Source organism: Vigna unguiculata, chromosome 6, assembly GCF_004118075.2.
Source record: "Vigna unguiculata cultivar IT97K-499-35 chromosome 6, ASM411807v1, whole genome shotgun sequence".
Lineage (NCBI taxonomy): Eukaryota > Viridiplantae > Streptophyta > Magnoliopsida > Fabales > Fabaceae > Vigna > Vigna unguiculata.
In genome coordinates, this window is record NC_040284.1 from 17,226,509 (window position 1) to 17,244,719 (window position 18,211).

Below are 18,211 nucleotides of genomic sequence, written 5' to 3' on the forward strand. Positions count from 1 at the left end.
TCTATCTATGGGTTTTATTTTCTTTAATTTTTTTAGTATTCATGTATTTCTTATTATTATTTCTGATTTATTAGTTCTTAAAACTTAAAAAATTATACACAAAGATGTTGTCACATCTACGTATATGTTAATGTATACAAGTGTTGTTATATCTTTGGGTATGTTAATACATGTAAAGATGATTCATTTTTTTTTTACATATTATTTAATTTAATTTATCCTTTATAATATTGTTAATTGACTTTTTATAGTAATTGCTATTTTTCTTATTTTTTTAAGTTGTCACGGGTTTTATTTTCATTTTTATTTTTTCATCATATTTGTAGTTTCTAAACTGATATATACTTCTTGCTATTACTTTCAATATCTATTTTTTAAGACTTAAAAAATACAAACATATTGATGGGAGAACACACGTGTTTCTACTAGTTATATATAAAGAGAACATACATCTTTGATGTTCTCTTTTATTTTCCAATTTTACTCTCTTAATTCTTATTTTTTTAATTTAAATAATTATTTAAAATAAAATAAAAAACTATTTTTCAGTTTTATTATTTTAGAACTACTTTTTTTTAATTCAAATAATTACTCACTACAAAAGGATTCTTTATTCATTTATATTTTAATAACTACTTTTTCAATTTTAAATAATTACTCACAATATTATTTACATTATAATATTTTATATTTTATTAACTAGAAGTTATTTTATGCATAGCTATATCTATACTTATATACACCTTTTCATTTATTTTTTTTCAATTTTATTATTTTAATTACTACTTTTAAAATTTAAATAATTTACATATATTTAAAATATAGTACATACATGTACTATCACATATGTGTTTACAGTAATATATATAGAGAAATTAAATTGAAAATAACCACTATCACGTGATATAACTATAGTCTAAAACGTGGACTTTTGTAAATTTAAAAGAATTAAAAAAAAATTAAAATTCTATGAATTGATAGATGTTATGTATCGATGCGATACTAATGTTAATTAACGAAAATATCAAATTAAACTTTTAAAAAAAATTAAAGAAAATAATAATAAAGAAACCAAAATAAATTAAATGAATAAAGGACTAAATTAATAATTATATCCATTTTATAATATCACTTTTCGTTAATTTATCTGAAAAAAAAAATGTAAGGTATCAATTGAATGGTGGCATGTCACGGGTGCAACATGGCTCAGAAAAGGCCAAACTAAAGGATGCGTATTTTAGTTATTCTACTTTTGTCACTTTCCCATTAAGTATTTATGATCGTTGTTCATCCTCAATTCTAAAATAGTGTGCATGAAATGCAACTATAAATGAAATTAAATTGAGTATGACAACGATGTCCTTGAAAAATAAGTTAAAACCTATAATTTGAAATTGTAAAGATCAATTTGCTACTATTATGTTTTGGTGTCAAAAAAAAAAGGTGTTTCGGTAGCTTTGATCTACACGATTGAAAAAGGACCCACCCAACTTGTTTTTTATTTAAGTTATAAAAGAGATGTACACACTCATTTGGGATGCTTGGTCAATACGAAAAAAAAAAAGGGAATAAAAGGAATGAACAATTTAATTTGAATTTTGGAAAAGGAAAGCAATAAAGGATAAAAGAGAAATGCTAATAATAATAATAATAATATAGACTCTTTTATAATATTCTATAACTGAATAAAATGTGGATATTATAAACTAATGAAGTGATACTAACATTGAATGGATCTCTCTCACATGACATGAGAAGAGACAAAAGCTTAGCTTGATTTTATAGACAAAACTTTATCATGTATTTTCAAATGTTCTAAAAAGAGGATGTTCTTTTTTCTTTTTTTATTAGAAATCATATCATTTCATGTAAGCAATGGAATTTTAAATTTGAAGAAACGAAAGAGATTAAAATTCTAATCAATTAAGGAACATCAAGGGAAAACAAATAATTTTCGTTGATGTTTACATTTACGGGCTTTTATAGTTTTCTTAATTTTGTTTCAGGTTCATTAAATTTGAATAATCATTTGAGTTTTACTTTTTTTCGTTTTTATATTTTAAGACTTCATCATATAATTTTTATGTATTTAAATATTATCTAATTATATTTTACATCAAAACAATGTCCAATATTCTAAATTTGAAATTCAAGATACATGAAAAGAAGAATATTAAAGAATGTAAAGATAAAGACAAGGATTTAGAAAGTGAAAGAGAAAGAATAACGTGGAAGTTTTGCAGTTTGGTTCCTTCACTTGCTTGTGTATAATGTTTAATCTGATGCCACAGTTTGTGTGTGTATATATATGATTTCATTGTTTCTTGTTGAATTTATGATAAAGCAAGAAATTTTGTGTTGTGAGGAAAAATGTCTATCAGAACAAACCGCATGAAAGCAGTACCATCACTGCAGAGAAGGTTAACATCAGTTAAGAGCAGAGAGGAACCTAATATTTCTGATAAACTGGACAAGTTAATGGCGGATCTAACAGCCATTAAAGATTTGTTTTCAACAGTCAAAAGTAACGAAGACGAACTCCTTGACACGTTAAAACTTGTCGATGATCTTCTTCGCAACTTCAAAACAGATAAATTCTTCGACATTTCCAAGCGAATTTTGGAAACAGATAAACCCACAAATGCTGATCCACAAAAGGGTGAGCTCCTGCTAAATTCATTTGTTTAAATATTAAAGTCTTTTGTATATTATGTTTAATATTCTTTACCATTACAAATATGATGTTAGTTTGGAATGAGATCATGGTGTCTGATATTCATTTATATATTTGAGTAATTTGATTTGCCCTTACCAGTTCCAATTTGATGACTGCATGCTGTACATTTCTCTATTTTTGCTTATGATTTATTAGGGTTTTGGTTGCTATTACAGCCATTGAATAGTATGTTTGGAGACATTGATTTATTTAATGGATCCGAAAGAGGTAATTTATTATTAGAGTAATTTATTTATCAATTTCTTTTAGATAACCTGAATTGTTTGGATGAGAAATTTAAAAAAAATAATTAAATTTAAAATTGAAAAGGTACTTTAAAACAAATCTATAAAAATATATAAAAGATACTTTTTTTTTTGTGTTCATATCTTATTTTTTCAATTTTATTTTTAATTATTATTTAAAAATTTAATTATTTTATAAATAATTTATCTTTAATCTTATTATAATTTTTTTTATTATTTTAAAAATATCTTTTATCTTTAACAATTATTTTAAATTTTGTTTTATGTACATATTTTATTTTTTTAATTTTATATTTAATAACTATTTTAAAATTTAATTGTATATTTTGATCTTCAAAAAATTAATCACTTCCACCTTTTTAAAAAATTAAAGGATTTATGTTTTTGCTAGTTAAAATAATAAAAAAAATTTGAACTCCATTTAAAAAAAATAAAAAAATTGAAATTTGACAACTAATCATTCCCTTCTTACATTTCTTTATACAAATTATACATATATGTACTAAAAAAATTAAATTATTAAATATTATTTGAATATTTAAATTTGGCTAATATTTTTAAATTTTAAATTTTAAAATATATATTTTAAAAAAAATTATCTTAAAAGAAAATTTCAATTACTTTATCAAAATAAAAAATAAAATAAAATAACTCAAATTTAAAAAAAAATAATTACAAGTAATTCAAATGTAATATATCAATTTAGTTAGATGCATCTCAACATTAAAATCCTTAAAATTTCTGAGAAGACTAGAGAATTTCATTGTCTATTTTGTTTTTGTGAGATTATATATAATAGAAAAACATACTATGCAAATTGGCATGTACTGATATATATATTTTTTTCCAAAGGAAAGTATTGTTAGGGAAATGTTATCATATTATTTGATATTATTATTTTATATGGACTTGTAGGGATTAATGAGCCATCTTCAAGTCAAAAGGCAGAAGAAAAGAGTGGAAAAAGAGATGAAACGATTGATGAAAAGATGGAGAATTTGGAGTACACGTTAGAGAACTTGAAGGCCAATTTGTCGACACTGAAGAAAAACGAAGAACTACGAAGAAAGTTAAGAGAAGTGGAAAATTTCCTTCAGAACTTCAACTCTAAGCTTGCAGAAGATGCAAATGAAAATGAAACAAAAGGATTAGAACAACCAACCCAAACATCAAGGGAGGAGATGAATCAAGACCTCACTGGAGGTGCGTAACATACCATTTTCTTATACAATATATATTAAATCATATTTGGTGAAAAAATAAAGAAAAACAAACTTAACTTGTATTGATACTTTTAAAATATAAATTTTAACTAATGTATAAATGAATTTTATTTTTGTTAAGAAACTTATTTTTTGTCTCCTAAAATTGTTTATAGAAAAACTTCTCTACCTATCACATTGATATTCATATCCTATTTGTGTATAGGAACTGATAAGCCATCTTCAAGCCAAGAGTCAAGAGACAAGAAGATCGTAGGAAAAGTTAAAAGTTCATCTGCGATTTCATCAGAAGATTCTAAACAAAGTGAAACAAAAAGTTCAGAGCTACCAAGACAAAAATCAAGGGATGAGTCAGATCAAGACTTGAAAGCCACTGGTAAGAACATAAATTTATTTTTTATAGAACAAAGTCTCTCATTAACATAAATGTAATATATTCTTTATTTAAAATATGCTGAAAACAAGAAAATTATATGTGAAATTTCATCTCTATATAAAATAAGACTCACAATTTTTTTATTGTTTCCAATAGATTTTAACCAATAATGAAGTGAGTATTCAAAAGATGATGTGAGAGACAAATGTTGCTATATGTATAGATGTTAGTTAAGGGTAATTATGAATTAGATTTTTGAAAATTCAGTTCTAAATCCAATACTAATTAAATAAAAGAGATTAAATTTATAAATCAGATATATTTTAACAAGATCAACTTTATTTGAATTTTTCCAATCCAATTTAAATTGGATTAAATTTATATTAAATTCACTTATAAACCTGAGATGGGATCAACCTCTCAGCTTGACATTTGGACATAAATGTTCTCCAAGCATATCTAATAGAGAGAAAAAAAACCTCTTTTAAACTGAAATCAGATTATATATAAATTATTTTGTAAAATTTATTTTGTGTTAACGTAGAAATTAATTTAAATTAGGGAAGAAATTTATTTTATTTTTTATTTTCTTCTAAAAGATTTTCTTTGAAAAATTTTATGACATTGATATCTTTATAATATATTTTATCTGTGCTCATAGGTATTGGTAAGTCACCTCCAAGCGAAGAGGAAGAAGACAAGAAGAGTATTGTAGAAAAAGATGTAGGGATTGATGAGAGGTTTGAGAGTTTGAAGTTTAAGCTAGACAAAATGAAGGCCATGTCTTCCACGGCCAAGGAGGACAAAGAACTCAGGGAAAAACTAAGAGTCATGGAAGATCTTCTTCGAAACTTCAATGCTAAAAATTTAGAAGAGACTTTAAGTTCCATAGAGGATTCTAATCAAAGTGAAAAGAAAAGTTCAGAGCTACGAAGCCAAACATCAAGGGATGAATTGGTAGATCAAAACCTGAAAACCGATGGTAAAATAACACTATATGTTGCCAACTTGCAATCATACTTGCTTCACATGTAAAATTAAATAAAAATATAATTAAATTTTTGTTGTTTTATATAGATTTTAACTAATGATAAATTTCATTTTCAGCATGTGATATCAGAGAAAATAGTGATGCTTGCTTTTTGTATTTTTGTATATTTTTCTAATATGACATGAAACATATATATATCTCATTTGATACTTTATTTGTGCTCATAGGTGTTGATAAGTCATCTTCAACGCAAGAGTCAGAAGGCAAAACGAATTTGGAAAAGGATGTACCCATTGATGAAAAGTTGGAGGTTTTGAAGTCGGAGCTAAAAACCATGATGACCAGGTTTTCATCAGTGAAGGAAAATGAAGAACAACGTGACAGGTTAAGAACCCTTGAAGATCTTTTTCAGAACTTGGAGGAGATTGTTAAGTCTGCAGAAGATGCAAACCAAAGTGAAACAAAAGGTTCAGAACAACCAAACCAGACATCAAGGGATGAGTTGGTGGATCAAGACCTAAATGCCAATGGTATGTTATTTATAAAACCATCAATTACTTATTTATTTTAGTAATAAATATAATTGATGTATTTGGACAAAATTTAACCTTAAACATCTCTAAGTGAGAAAAATAAAAAAATGCCAAGTCAATCTATAAACTAAAATCATCTTATGTATAGGTTTTGTAAAACCTATTTCATATTAATTTATCTAAAATATAATTTTTAATTAATGTATAAATTGGTCTAAGTTTATGAAAAAACTTATTTTTTTTCTCCTATAGATAATTTCCGCATATATTGATATCTGTATTTTATTTGTGCTCATAGGTATTGAAAAGCCACCTTCAAGCCAAGAGACACAAGACAAGAAGAGTAATGTAGAAAAAGATAAAACGATAGAAGAAAAGTTTGAAAGTTTTATGTCCAAGCTAGACAAAATAAAGGGGATGCCTTCCACAACAAAGGAAAGTGAAGAACTTAAGCAAAAATTAAGAGACGTGGAAGATCTTATTCGGAAATTCAATTCTAATCAAAGTGAAACAAAAAATTTAGAGCTACCAACACAAAGGAAAAGTGATGATGAGTCGATGGACCAAGGCCTCAAAGCCACTGGTAAGAATGTTCTAGCATGTTCAAAAAAGTGAATATTCAAAAAATGATTTGTGTGGTACAATGTTCTTGCATTTTTTATCTGTTATGTCTTGAAATTCCATATTTTATTTGTGATCATAGGTGTGGATATACTATCTTCAACCCTAGAGTCAAAAGAAGAAACTTTGCCGGAAAAATATGTACCCATTGATGAAAAGTTGGAGAGTTTGAAGTTGGAACTAGACAACATGAAGGCCAAGTTTTCCCCAGTGAAGGAAAATGAAGAAATGCGTAAAACGTTAAGAACCCTAGAAGATCATCTTCAAAGCTTTGATATTCCCGCAGAAGATGCAAACCCAAGTGGAACAAAAGGTTCAGAGCTAACAAGCCAAATATCAAGGGGAGAGTTGGAGGATCAAGTCCTTAAAGGTATTTATTTGTATAAACATCAGTCATATAATTAGTAATAACCTTGGTTTTAGGTTATGGCTGCGATTGCGATTTTTATCTTAATCCTTTATACAGTGAAAAGTTGCCCAGAAATGTAATAGCAAAACTTTCATCGTTTGACATGATGAAAAACTAGAGAAAAATATGACTACAATCACGACACGACATATTACAATAGCTTGAAAAACTTACATTTTTCAATTATAATTGTTGTTTCAGTCCGTAATTTGGAAAAAGACGTATCAGATGATGATGAAAAGGTGGAGAGTTTGAAGTCTGAGATAGACAACAAGAAGGCAGATTCAAAAAATTGGAGGAAAATGAGGAAAATCTTCTCAGAAACACCAACAAAACAGTCTCGGATGAGAATGTCGAGCGTAAAGTTTCGAAGGAGGAGGTGGTAGATAAAGTGGTGGAGGCCATTAATAAAAAGATCAAGAAATCAACTAAAAAGCTCGGTGTTAGTGAAACTGAAACAAAGGCTAATGAATCATCAGAAAAAGGAAAAACATCCAAGACAGTGCATTACCCCATACTGTCTTTAAGCCGACGCCATGAGGATGTGGAGCTAGTCTTGAAAAGGTTCCAAGCCAGTTATGATGCCCTTAATCCTCATTCAAAAGTTTGCTGTTTGTCTCTCTCAATTTTCCCAGAAAATTTTGTTATGATGAAAAGAAATGTAATTTACTGGTGGATTGGCGAGGGGTTTGTAAAGAAGTCAACAGAGAAAACATCTGAAGAAGAAGGCGAGGATGTTTTTGACGAGCTTCTGAATTCTAAGCTGATTGTGCCACATGGTACGGGAAAGTGTCCTATTGTGAACAAATTCAAACTTAATCCTTGGATCCGCCACATGTTGGTATCATCTGTGCTGGCAGAAAATAAACAACCCTTTAGATTTTATTCACAAATAACAACCTCTTCCCACCAAAATCATGCTGATTATGGTTGCCTAGTACTTGACCAGACAAAAGTTCAAATAGGTGGTGACTTTGCTTCGAAATCTGACCATTGGAGAAGTGTTTTCAATCTTCATGCTAGTTATCTCACTATTGAACCTCAATGGATGGCTAAAATGAAGAAGTTGGTGGTGCTTCAGCTTGGTCGTTGGCAAGAGTCTCCTAAACATCACATTGAAGTTGCTGGTACAGAATTCATGACAGACTCAAAAGCTCAAAAGCATCTGAAATATCTCAGTCTTCGTGGTATATCAAGAATATCAGCTTTGCCACCCTCCATTGCTCAACTTGTTAGCCTAGAAATTCTTGACCTCAAGGCTTGTCATAATCTCGAAACCTTACCTAATGAAATTACTTCATTGAAAAAGCTCACACACTTGGATGTGTCACAGTGCTACTTGTTGGAGAGTATGCCAAAGGGGATTGGGAAGCTCTCTGAGCTTCAAGTACTGAAGGGATTTGTAGTAGGCAGTTCCAACAAGACTCCTACAGTATCGGATCTTGCAAACTTTAAAAAGTTGAAACGATTGAGCATACACATTGGAAGTGAGGCTGTGATCCAAGATAAAGAGTTTGAAAGCCTGAGCAACTCACAAGTTAAATGTCTCAAAATATCATGGGGTGTGTCATCTAACACGAAGTACAAAGATATTGAAATCGTTCTCCCACAAGGTTTGGAAAAGTTAAACATTGAAGGCTTTCCTAGTGAGCAAACTCCAACATGGTTGATGATAAACCACCTACCTCTTGCATTGAAAAAACTATACATAATAGGAGGCAAACTCAGGAGCATACATAATGAAAATAATAGAGCATTAGAATATTGTAAGGTGGAGATCTTGCGTCTGAAATACCTAAAGAATCTTCAAATTGATATGGAGCATTTGAGAGAGTTGTTTCCTTCACTGAGGTATGCCGAGGTGAAACAAGTCTCAAATCTTTACGATGAATGGAGCATCATGGATGGTTAAAGTACACCCAATTCATAAAATGTTCAATGTATGTTATTTGAAGGGAAATTTAGTTCACACGAATAATTGTTTGTACATATGATTCCAAACCATGTATATTTATTTGTTCTGTGTGTTCCAAGACTGAGTGATGAAAAAGTTCAGAAAATATAAATAAGTTCTGTGGTGGGTTAGTGATTATTGTAACTAAACTTATGTTGTGTATCTGATGCATTAGTTGTTATTTCTTATTTTCTTTTATATATTAATCATTTTTATTTTTCAGTTTGAATTAATGAATGATATTTCATTTCTAGCCACACCTCATAATCTCATCATATTATAATTAAAACCAAATGAATTAATCATACTACCAACAAGGCATCTTAGTACACCAAAATCTTATATAACTTGTATATGGAACAACAAACAACAAGGTATGATCATTTGTCACTCCACATGGAGAAAAATCTAGATAGAAACCTAGGGAGTTTGGGACCTTATAGGTAGATAGTGGTGGGGCTATATGATGTGTTGGGCTAGATTAGTCTTTGTAACATATTACTATACGCTAGTACTTTTGAGTCACATTTATATATTTTAATATATGTTTGGACTGCTGTCAAACCTGCATAGAAAAGAGTTAAGAACACAAAATAAATGGATTTTCTAAGCCGTGGAAAAACACTATCCTTAAGATTTATTCGCCATATTCGCAAATTTTTCAGGATATAACAGGAATTTCTTGATTAATTTCGTGGTATTCAGAATCTAGCAAGATAATCTTTGAGCAGAGTGAATAAATATCCAGGATAATAAAGAAGAAAAGAGAGAAGATTCAGTTAGGAGTGAAATTATTCTGGAAATGGTCAAGGTTGTGCATAACATTCATTAACAAACTCCTACTTTTCTGCGATATGTGGGAAAAGGATATTTCAGATGCAGATGAGAAGAATAGGGATCTTTTTGGAATACCCAATTTTACAACAATCCCCCACATATTCCAAAAGGTCAAAGATAGAAAGAAAAAGAAGAACCTAGGTCTCATATAAGATGTAATGCATCATATGGTATAGCAAGTTATATGAACCAGTCTTAAACTAAGAAACTTAACACACATTATAGTTGGTGTAACAAGCTATATGAACCAAAGACACTTGTTGTGTGTTAGCAGTTTATCAATCACAGTATACCTCCACAATTTTTGTCATTATCGCTGTGTTGCGCTTACTAGGTCATGCACGTGCCCAATATTTATGAGTACTCTAGAGATCATGCCAAAATCTCATACAAGCGGCTTCACTCGACACTCATATAGGTGATTTCATCAAATATCTTGCAAATCATACACCACCCATAAGAGATATGAAAATCATTACACTTTGTTTCCACTAAAATTGTTACACCATAGAGAATTTTAATTACAAAGTTTAACTTCTCAACAATGCAATCTCTAGCACTTTCACACACCATAGGAATGGACATAATTGATTTAAAATCAATTTAGTGCTATCAGAACTAACAAGTAACTTGTTTTTACCCATATAAACCTTATTCATAGGTTCTCGAATTACAAAGGTTGGGTTACCATCACTTGTTTGTTTCAAGTGGCTTAAGTCTCATTCCTCTCGATGTTTCATTAATCATATTTCTTCCTAGGGTTTTGTTAGAGGATTTGCAAAATTCCATTTTGATTTCACACAATCAATGGAAATTGTTCCACTCTTTAGCTAACTATTGCCGATTGACATTGACACATTTCATTCATAGTGGAATGTTAACTAAGAAGTTCATCAACTACTCAGCTTCAATATAAGACATCTCAAGGGTAACTAACTCATATCATTATTGATCTAGCAATAATGTTTACCTGGTTGATCTCCACAAAATCACACCACCCCAAGTGTGAATACTTAACTAGCGGTGGGTTTTGTCTCATCTTAATTAAAGATCCAATTAACATCAACTCTTCTAATACAATGGAAAATCCACTATTCAATGGTATAATCCATTGAATATCTTAAGTATTTCACAAAACTCAATATTCCTAAATAGAATATTAAGTGCACATTCTCAGTCTACTTACTACATAAGTAATATTTGATCTAAAAGAACCCGTCAAAAGTAGTAAGTTTTCAATTATCTTAACATACTAAGATCAAGAAAAATAATTCTCGTTTATTTTAATTTAGAATTAGTATCATAAAAAATATCACTTAATTGAAGTGATTCTCTAAACTTTCTAAGAAGTTTTTTATATACTATCTGCCTTCTTTATGATTCTAACTTCTAAAATCACATTAATTTCACCTAGAAAAAACTTTATATTTAAAAATAAAATTCCAAAAACATCTTAGTTCAAGAGACTATTTCATTGCTTATATCAATCATTAGCATGTCATCCAAATTTAGAATACTATCAATATCTTATTTCACTGGGTGAAAAGCCATAACAACTAATTATTTTCTTTTCCTTAAAAATAATTAAATTCACTTAAAAAAAAAAAACTTTCCTCCTCGTAAATGAGTAATATTACCTGCACCCACAGCCTTAAATAACCACCAAAGTAAAAATGGGTTGAAAACCTCATGTTGGGAGACAGACCACGTGCTCAGTCTCTGCCTCCTTATCTCTTATTTGCCCTTGGTGCAGACTGGCAAGCTAAAACAGTATTCGATTTCGTAAAATCTCCATCTCGTGGCTGCTCTCTCCAGATTGCCCTGCGCTCCTAAACCCAGCCATTGTTATGACTTCCTCCGCCAGCCAAAGCCCACAGTGTCATCATCGGTAACGTCGAACACCATCTCCCTATTCCCTTCTTCAACGTGAGACACTCTAGTACTCTCCGTTGTAGTTGACGCGGTCACCACGCCACGCCAGTGCCTTAGCCGGCGAGCCGAAGCCATCAGACGCGTCCCCGCCCGTCATTAAAGGTTGGAGGCGCTATCAGAAGCTTCTCCCTCACAAATCTGAACGCGCCAGCCACTAGAAAACATATCCTTCCGATCGCCACCACCTACGAAGGTCACAGCAGCAGCAACACCACCGATCGACGCTCGCCGGAGATCCTTCGCTCATTGAACGTCGTTGCCGTCATCGCGGTCCTCCCCATCCTCTCCTGCATTCACTCAGCTGATGCCTCCAACAAAACCCACGCGCACGAGGCTGCGCTTTCACCCTTCGTCTCCAGAATACTGGCGAACTTCGTGCGCTGCCTCCGCGACCCAGACTCCATGGGTGCGCTATAGGCGTGTGTAATAACTCAGCAGTCGTTCTCCTCCTTCCTTAAGCCGTTGGCGAAGGTGCTCTTCACAGAGCAGGACCCCACTTGTAGGTCGTCATCGCGCTTTGTCTTGCCTCCCCCGTCGACAGGGCTCCAGATCTGGCCTCTGAACCATCAGTCTTAGACTTAGGTCAGTGTACACATACCAGTGTTCGGAAAGGTTTTTGAATCGATAATTCAACCTTATATCTTCCCTTCGACATCCATAACAAAAAATTAGGAGATGGGAGCTTATGTATTACTTCGAGCGCCAGTTCTCATTCCTTCCTGAGGGAGAGAAAATGAAATATAGGATAAATTACTTTACTTTTCTTTCTGAATTTTGAAATTTTATAAACACATTTTCCACCTATTCTTTTATTAAATGTCAGTGTCAATCTGATGGAAACTATTCTTTATTTCGAATTTTAAATTATATCTAATTAAATTTTAAATCTTTATTAAACATTAGAGTCGGTTTTACCGATCCTATTATTAATCTTTTAGTGTGAATAAAGGCCGCTTTAATCTAATTTTTTTTTTTTATAATTTATTAATCGGTAATGTCGGTTTCATCCACGTTTCATTTTCATTTTTTAAATTCAAAATTAATCTTGTAGTACTAACGGAACCAACATTAATCCAATTATTTTATTTTTAAAATTCATTAGTTAGTAGCGTCGTCGTCTGTTTGCCTTGCTTTCACCGACGCAATTTTCTGTCACTAAAAGCCCATCGGTTACCTGTGGAGGTTTCTTTGTTTGTTCGAATCGTGCAATTTGAAACCTTATTTCCTAATGCACTTTTTATTAAATTTTCGGAGAGAGGGAAGTTGTGTCAAAATAGATCGGTTTCATCCGAAAAAAGTAGTGCAAAAATGGAACGAATTCAGTTAAGCATAGTTGAAGTTGTTTCAAATTAAAAAGACTTTAATATATTCAGTAGAAGTTCTAAGAGATTGAAACGACTTCACTTAAGTTATTTATGAGAATAATTAAAGTCGTGCTTGAACGGTAAGATATAATGGGGGCCGAACAACAGCAAGACCAAAACACAATCAAAAGACTGAATAACTCTCTTTGTATTATTTACGTAACGTGGGAAATTGTTTGTAAAAGAAGAAGAAGAAGTTGATATCAGCAATTACAGAGAAGAAAGATTGCAGAACCAGAAACCCCCCCCCCCCCCCTTTCTAACATTTTGGCCCTATATTTACTTGAGGCCCCACACAAAATCCTGCAAACGTGAATTCGTTATTCTCTCCTTCTTGCTGCTCCTCTGTTGTCCTTTGGGTTTGTTAATTGCCAGTTGTCCCACTTTCTCAACAAACTTCTCAGACTTCATTTTTTTTCCAATTCTACCCTTGCCTCATTATCTGATATAACATTAGACAAGTAAAGTCTTGTCAAAATGGGACAACTTCATTTACAAAGAAGTCTTGCTATAATGGCACTACTTCAATGTATTGGGCTTCAAGAGAAGTCTTGCCATAACGGCACGACTTCCATGTGAATTTGTAGCAAAGTCTTTCCATAATGGCAAGACTTCAATTGAATCGTATTATTGTAAAAAAATTATTTGGTTCTAATAATATTAAATTGAATAAAAAATTAAAATTTTATTGTATATAATAAATTATAGAAGAATAAAATAGATATAAAAATGTAAAGAAAAGAAAAAGTGTTTTTAATAACAAATATATGAAATCCAATAATTTTTTGGATGATATATATTAAAATAAAAGTGAACAACAAAGTCGATAAATTGAAGTTATGAGAGTTAAAAAAAATAAAATTTCATTGTCTATTTGGGCAGTTGCTTCAGTTATTTATGACCAATACTTCTACAAAAGGAACATTTCTTTGGTTTATTTGATAGTGACTAGTCCATTTCGTTGTGGATACGAGTTGTAATTAGGAATGTCAAAAAAATCCGTACCCGAGGGTATCCGCGCATAAAACCCGCAACGGGTAGGAAATGGATATTAAAAATGGATATCCGCTACCCGTGGGTATGGGTATTTTTGATACCCGTATGTTAACGGGGTGGGTACGGGTATCATAGTATCCGTACCCGTGGATACCCGTACCCGCTAAACTTTAATTCAGAAAAATACCCTTATATATATATATATATTAGTAAAAAATATTATGAGTCTTCATTCAATAATGGTGGTCAGATTCTTACCCCACAAATGAGTAAATTACTTCCATATACTGTGGAGACATTGATGTGTCTCTAAGACTGGTTATGGACAACATGAAACTTTATCCAATGTTGCAAGAGGTGGACATTGATGATGTTAGTAATTTCTTTAATATTTTATTCAAAAATAAACTACTATATAAATTGTTAGTGATTTTTTATTTGTTTGTTTTTCAAGAATCAATCGGAGAAAGGGGACTTGTTGATCCAAGCACTAATTATGGTTAAATATTTATTTTTTAAAATATTTTTGTAAATACCCGCGGGTACCCATGGATACCCGCAGATATGAAAAAAATAGACGGGTACCCGCATAACGGATACCCGACGGATATGGGTACGGATACGGGATGAATATTTATCCAGCGGATAGGGTACGGGGGAGCTACTACCCGTACCCTACCCGCCCCGTTGACATCCCTAGTTGTAATTCGTCTTCTTGGTTTTTGGTGTCACATGTGCGAGTCAGGCATTAAATTTGGACCAGTAAACGACAACGAAGAAGACTTCATTGTGGCACATAGTCTAAATAGCTTTCACATCCTATTATAATGGACAAAATCATCATGAAATTTTCAACTACTTATACGCAATATTATTTAATTAATTAATATCACTAAAAAGATATTTATTTTTTAATTTGCCCAACTGAAGTCGTCTGAATATGATACGACTTCTTCATTACCAATATAATAGTGAAGTTTCTCTAATATGACACGACTTCTTCATTAAAAATTTAATATTGAAATCTCCCCTTATTGGCACGACTTTGCTTAAACAGTTAATTAAAGTCGTCTCAATTTGGCACGACTTCTTAACAACAAGAAAGTTTTTCCATGCTGATATAACTTCATATTATTTTAATTAAAGTCGTCTTATATTGACACAACTTCTTTGATGTGAAATCGTGTCATCTTGCCACAACTTACCCTTCGCTAAAATTTTTAAAGTTTTTGCATCTTTTGGTAATTACAAAAGTAAATTGTACCCTTATAGAAAAAAACCACTTGTGAAAGCTAAATCTTTATAGTGTAAAATTTAATATGTAATTGACAAAAATTAAGTTATAATTCTTATTTCTATTATAAAATAAGGTAATATTTAAAGACTCTATTTCTATTATTTTCTTTTTGTTTCTTTTAGGAGAGAAAAAAAAAAAAAAACCAGAAGTACCTACCTATTCCTGTATTGCAAGATCACATACCCGGTATTCATATCATAGTTCATCCGATCCCTAATGGAAAATTTAGGTATTTAATATTTTATTTTTATCATGAATTAATGTATCAATTCATTAATAATTAATATAATTATGTGATAAATTTTGGATCTATATAAATAGAAGCATGTAGTTGAACATAATTATTATTTGATATAAATCACTTCGCTTCGTATCAAATCAACTCATATTCATGAGTGATTTTGAAAGTATTAAAATTCAATTTTCTTACGTAAATTTTCTAAAATTTAAGTGTGAAACCCCTTATGTATGCAAATGTAGTTCATTTGATTTTCTTTTAATTCTTCTTTTTTAATTTTGGTTTTTAAATGTTCAAATTATGGTCGTTATTTGTATATTTTGCACTAAAATTTAATGAGTTAATTGAATAAAGACGTGAACTCTGTTATATTATCTTAAAAAATATTAAATGTTTATGTTTATAATTAATTATAAAAGTGTTAATTGGTCTAAAGAAAGATTACTCGATCGAATTACATGCACAATTGTGATAAATTAATCTAAAGAAAGATTTATTGTTTGAGATGTTTTATTATCAATATTTAATAATTATAACAAGGGTACTACTTATTTGGTGTGATGTAACTTTAGATGGAACGGTGAATGGACCTTGCAAACAAATTAAAAATTATGCACACAAATATACAAATACAAATGAATTAACTAATGAAATTAAAAGTGTAGGGATAAAAAATACACACAACAAATTTATATTGATTCACCTTCACACGAGGTTATATTTAGTCTGTTAAGTAACTTATCTAAAAAATTTCATTAATAACGAGTATCTATTCAAAGTGATAATCTCGGTGCCACAAATCTAGATACTAATCATGTCTTCCACTCTTGAACAAAACATATTACCTTAGCCTATCACTTAGTCCGAAAAAATGTACATGGCAAATTTCGAGTGTCTTTTGTGTCTATTAATGATTAACTTGCTAATATTTTCACAAAGCCTCTGTTTTGGCCCCGATTCGAGTCCTTGTCGTCCAAGTTGCATCTCTCTCCAAATTACACAACTTGTGGGGGAGATATTAATCATAATAATTAATTTCAAAATATCTTTAATTATTCAAATTTGTAAATATATTGGACACCTAATTAGAGAAGAATCAATAGAGATTTATTAACTTGATTCACTCCTAAATTGAGCCTGTTAGCCTGTTAGTCTATTTATATGAAAAAAACTCATAACAAATCATCGTTTTCATCTTTATATAACTTTTATGTGTGTTTTAAATTTGCAAATATTTTTCTTGCGTTTTTAAATACGGAAGTAATTTCTTGCAAAAACATTTTCAAGCTTTTCTACGAAAATTAATTTATAGGCATATTTTGTCTATTAATAATTAGAGGTGACAATTAGGGTCTGGCCTGTCAGGTTGGCCCGCATGCCCGCAAAAAAAATGCGGGGCGGGCCAGGGTAGTGAGCTTGTAGGCCCGCATAAGTCCGGCCTACATAGGTCTGCGGCCTGCACGGACCGACCCACAAGTCCGCATAAAATTTAAAAAAAAAACAAAAAAAACTTGCACTTGTGTATATTAATTACTTCTTTTATGGATTCTTGCATTAACGTTTCAAATTCTTGTATAACTGGAAAAGACATGTATTATGTATTTTTAATGTGCTAAAATTTAAACAATACATTGTGTATGTCATAGTATGAATATGATGAAAATGTTGAAATATCAATTTATCATATAATTTCCCAAAGTCTTTACTTAATTTTGTGAACTTCTTAAAGTTTTCCAATTTTTAAACATTAAAAATTTATCATAAAAATTAAAAAAAAATTAAAAAAAACTAAAAAAAGCGGACCAGTCTGCAGGCTCGCGGGCTAAGGAATACGCGGGGCGAGCCAGCCCGCGTTGTGCGAGCCTTATGCGGGCAGGGCCTAAACGGCCGGCCCACATTGCCACTCATAATAATTTATTTAAATCATTATATACTTTTAAATGTAATTTTATCTAGTTTTAAATTCTGTACATGTTGATAAATTATTTTAATTAAATAAACTATTTTTCCCATACTTAATTGAAACCTAATAATAAGTACTAGAGTATGAGATAAATAATTAAAACATGTAAGTTTTGTCAATTAAAATAGAAAAACAAAAGTTGTAGATTGTTATAAAGATATCTTCATTAAAAAAAATACCATTACCCATAAAAATACTAAGAATTATTTGATTTTGTCTAGAACTAGCACTCCAAACAACCCAAAAAAGTGTATTGGTAAAAACAAAATAGATTTTGAATCCATTTTGTTTAGGTACCACCGAATTCAACATTATAAGCTTTGCTGTACAAACTAAAAATTAATGTTGAATTTGACAATATTAAATAAGAAGCCAATCTAATAAATTATGTATCCAAATTTTAAAAATAAGAGTAGAAAACATATATCAATTACTTGGTTATCCCAATATCAAGAACCACAAACCAAATTAAAAGATACATTAGATTCCCACGAA

At 30.6% G+C, this 18,211-nt stretch overlaps 1 protein-coding gene across 1 annotated transcript; it reads left to right on the forward strand.

Annotated features, from left to right (window-relative positions):
* Positions 1 to 2,353: 2,353 nt before the first annotated feature.
* LOC114188477 lies at positions 2,354 to 9,824 on the forward strand. Its single transcript, XM_028077048.1, has 8 exons — positions 2,354 to 2,659; positions 3,898 to 4,185; positions 4,411 to 4,581; positions 5,243 to 5,563; positions 5,800 to 6,102; positions 6,404 to 6,688; positions 6,809 to 7,096; positions 7,399 to 9,824. Exons 1-8 carry the CDS (start codon positions 2,371 to 2,373, stop codon positions 9,045 to 9,047), a joined length of 3,594 nt encoding a protein of 1,197 aa, XP_027932849.1. The 5' UTR covers positions 2,354 to 2,370; the 3' UTR covers positions 9,048 to 9,824.
* The last annotated feature ends 8,387 nt before the right edge of the window (positions 9,825 to 18,211 follow it).

What these genes read in the sequence shown, in the direction of transcription:
- LOC114188477 (XM_028077048.1), top strand. Translation starts at nt 2,371, where the DNA reads ATGTCTATCAGAACAAACCGCATGAAAGCAGTACCATCACTGCAGAGA. An exon ending in GAATCAAGACCTCACTGGAG is followed by an intron (nt 4,186 to 4,410) that starts GTGCGTAACATA and finishes ATTTGTGTATAG; the next exon opens with GAACTGATAAGCCATCTTCA. An exon ending in GGAGGATCAAGTCCTTAAAG is followed by an intron (nt 7,097 to 7,398) that starts GTATTTATTTGT and finishes TTGAAGTCTGAG; the next exon opens with ATAGACAACAAGAAGGCAGA.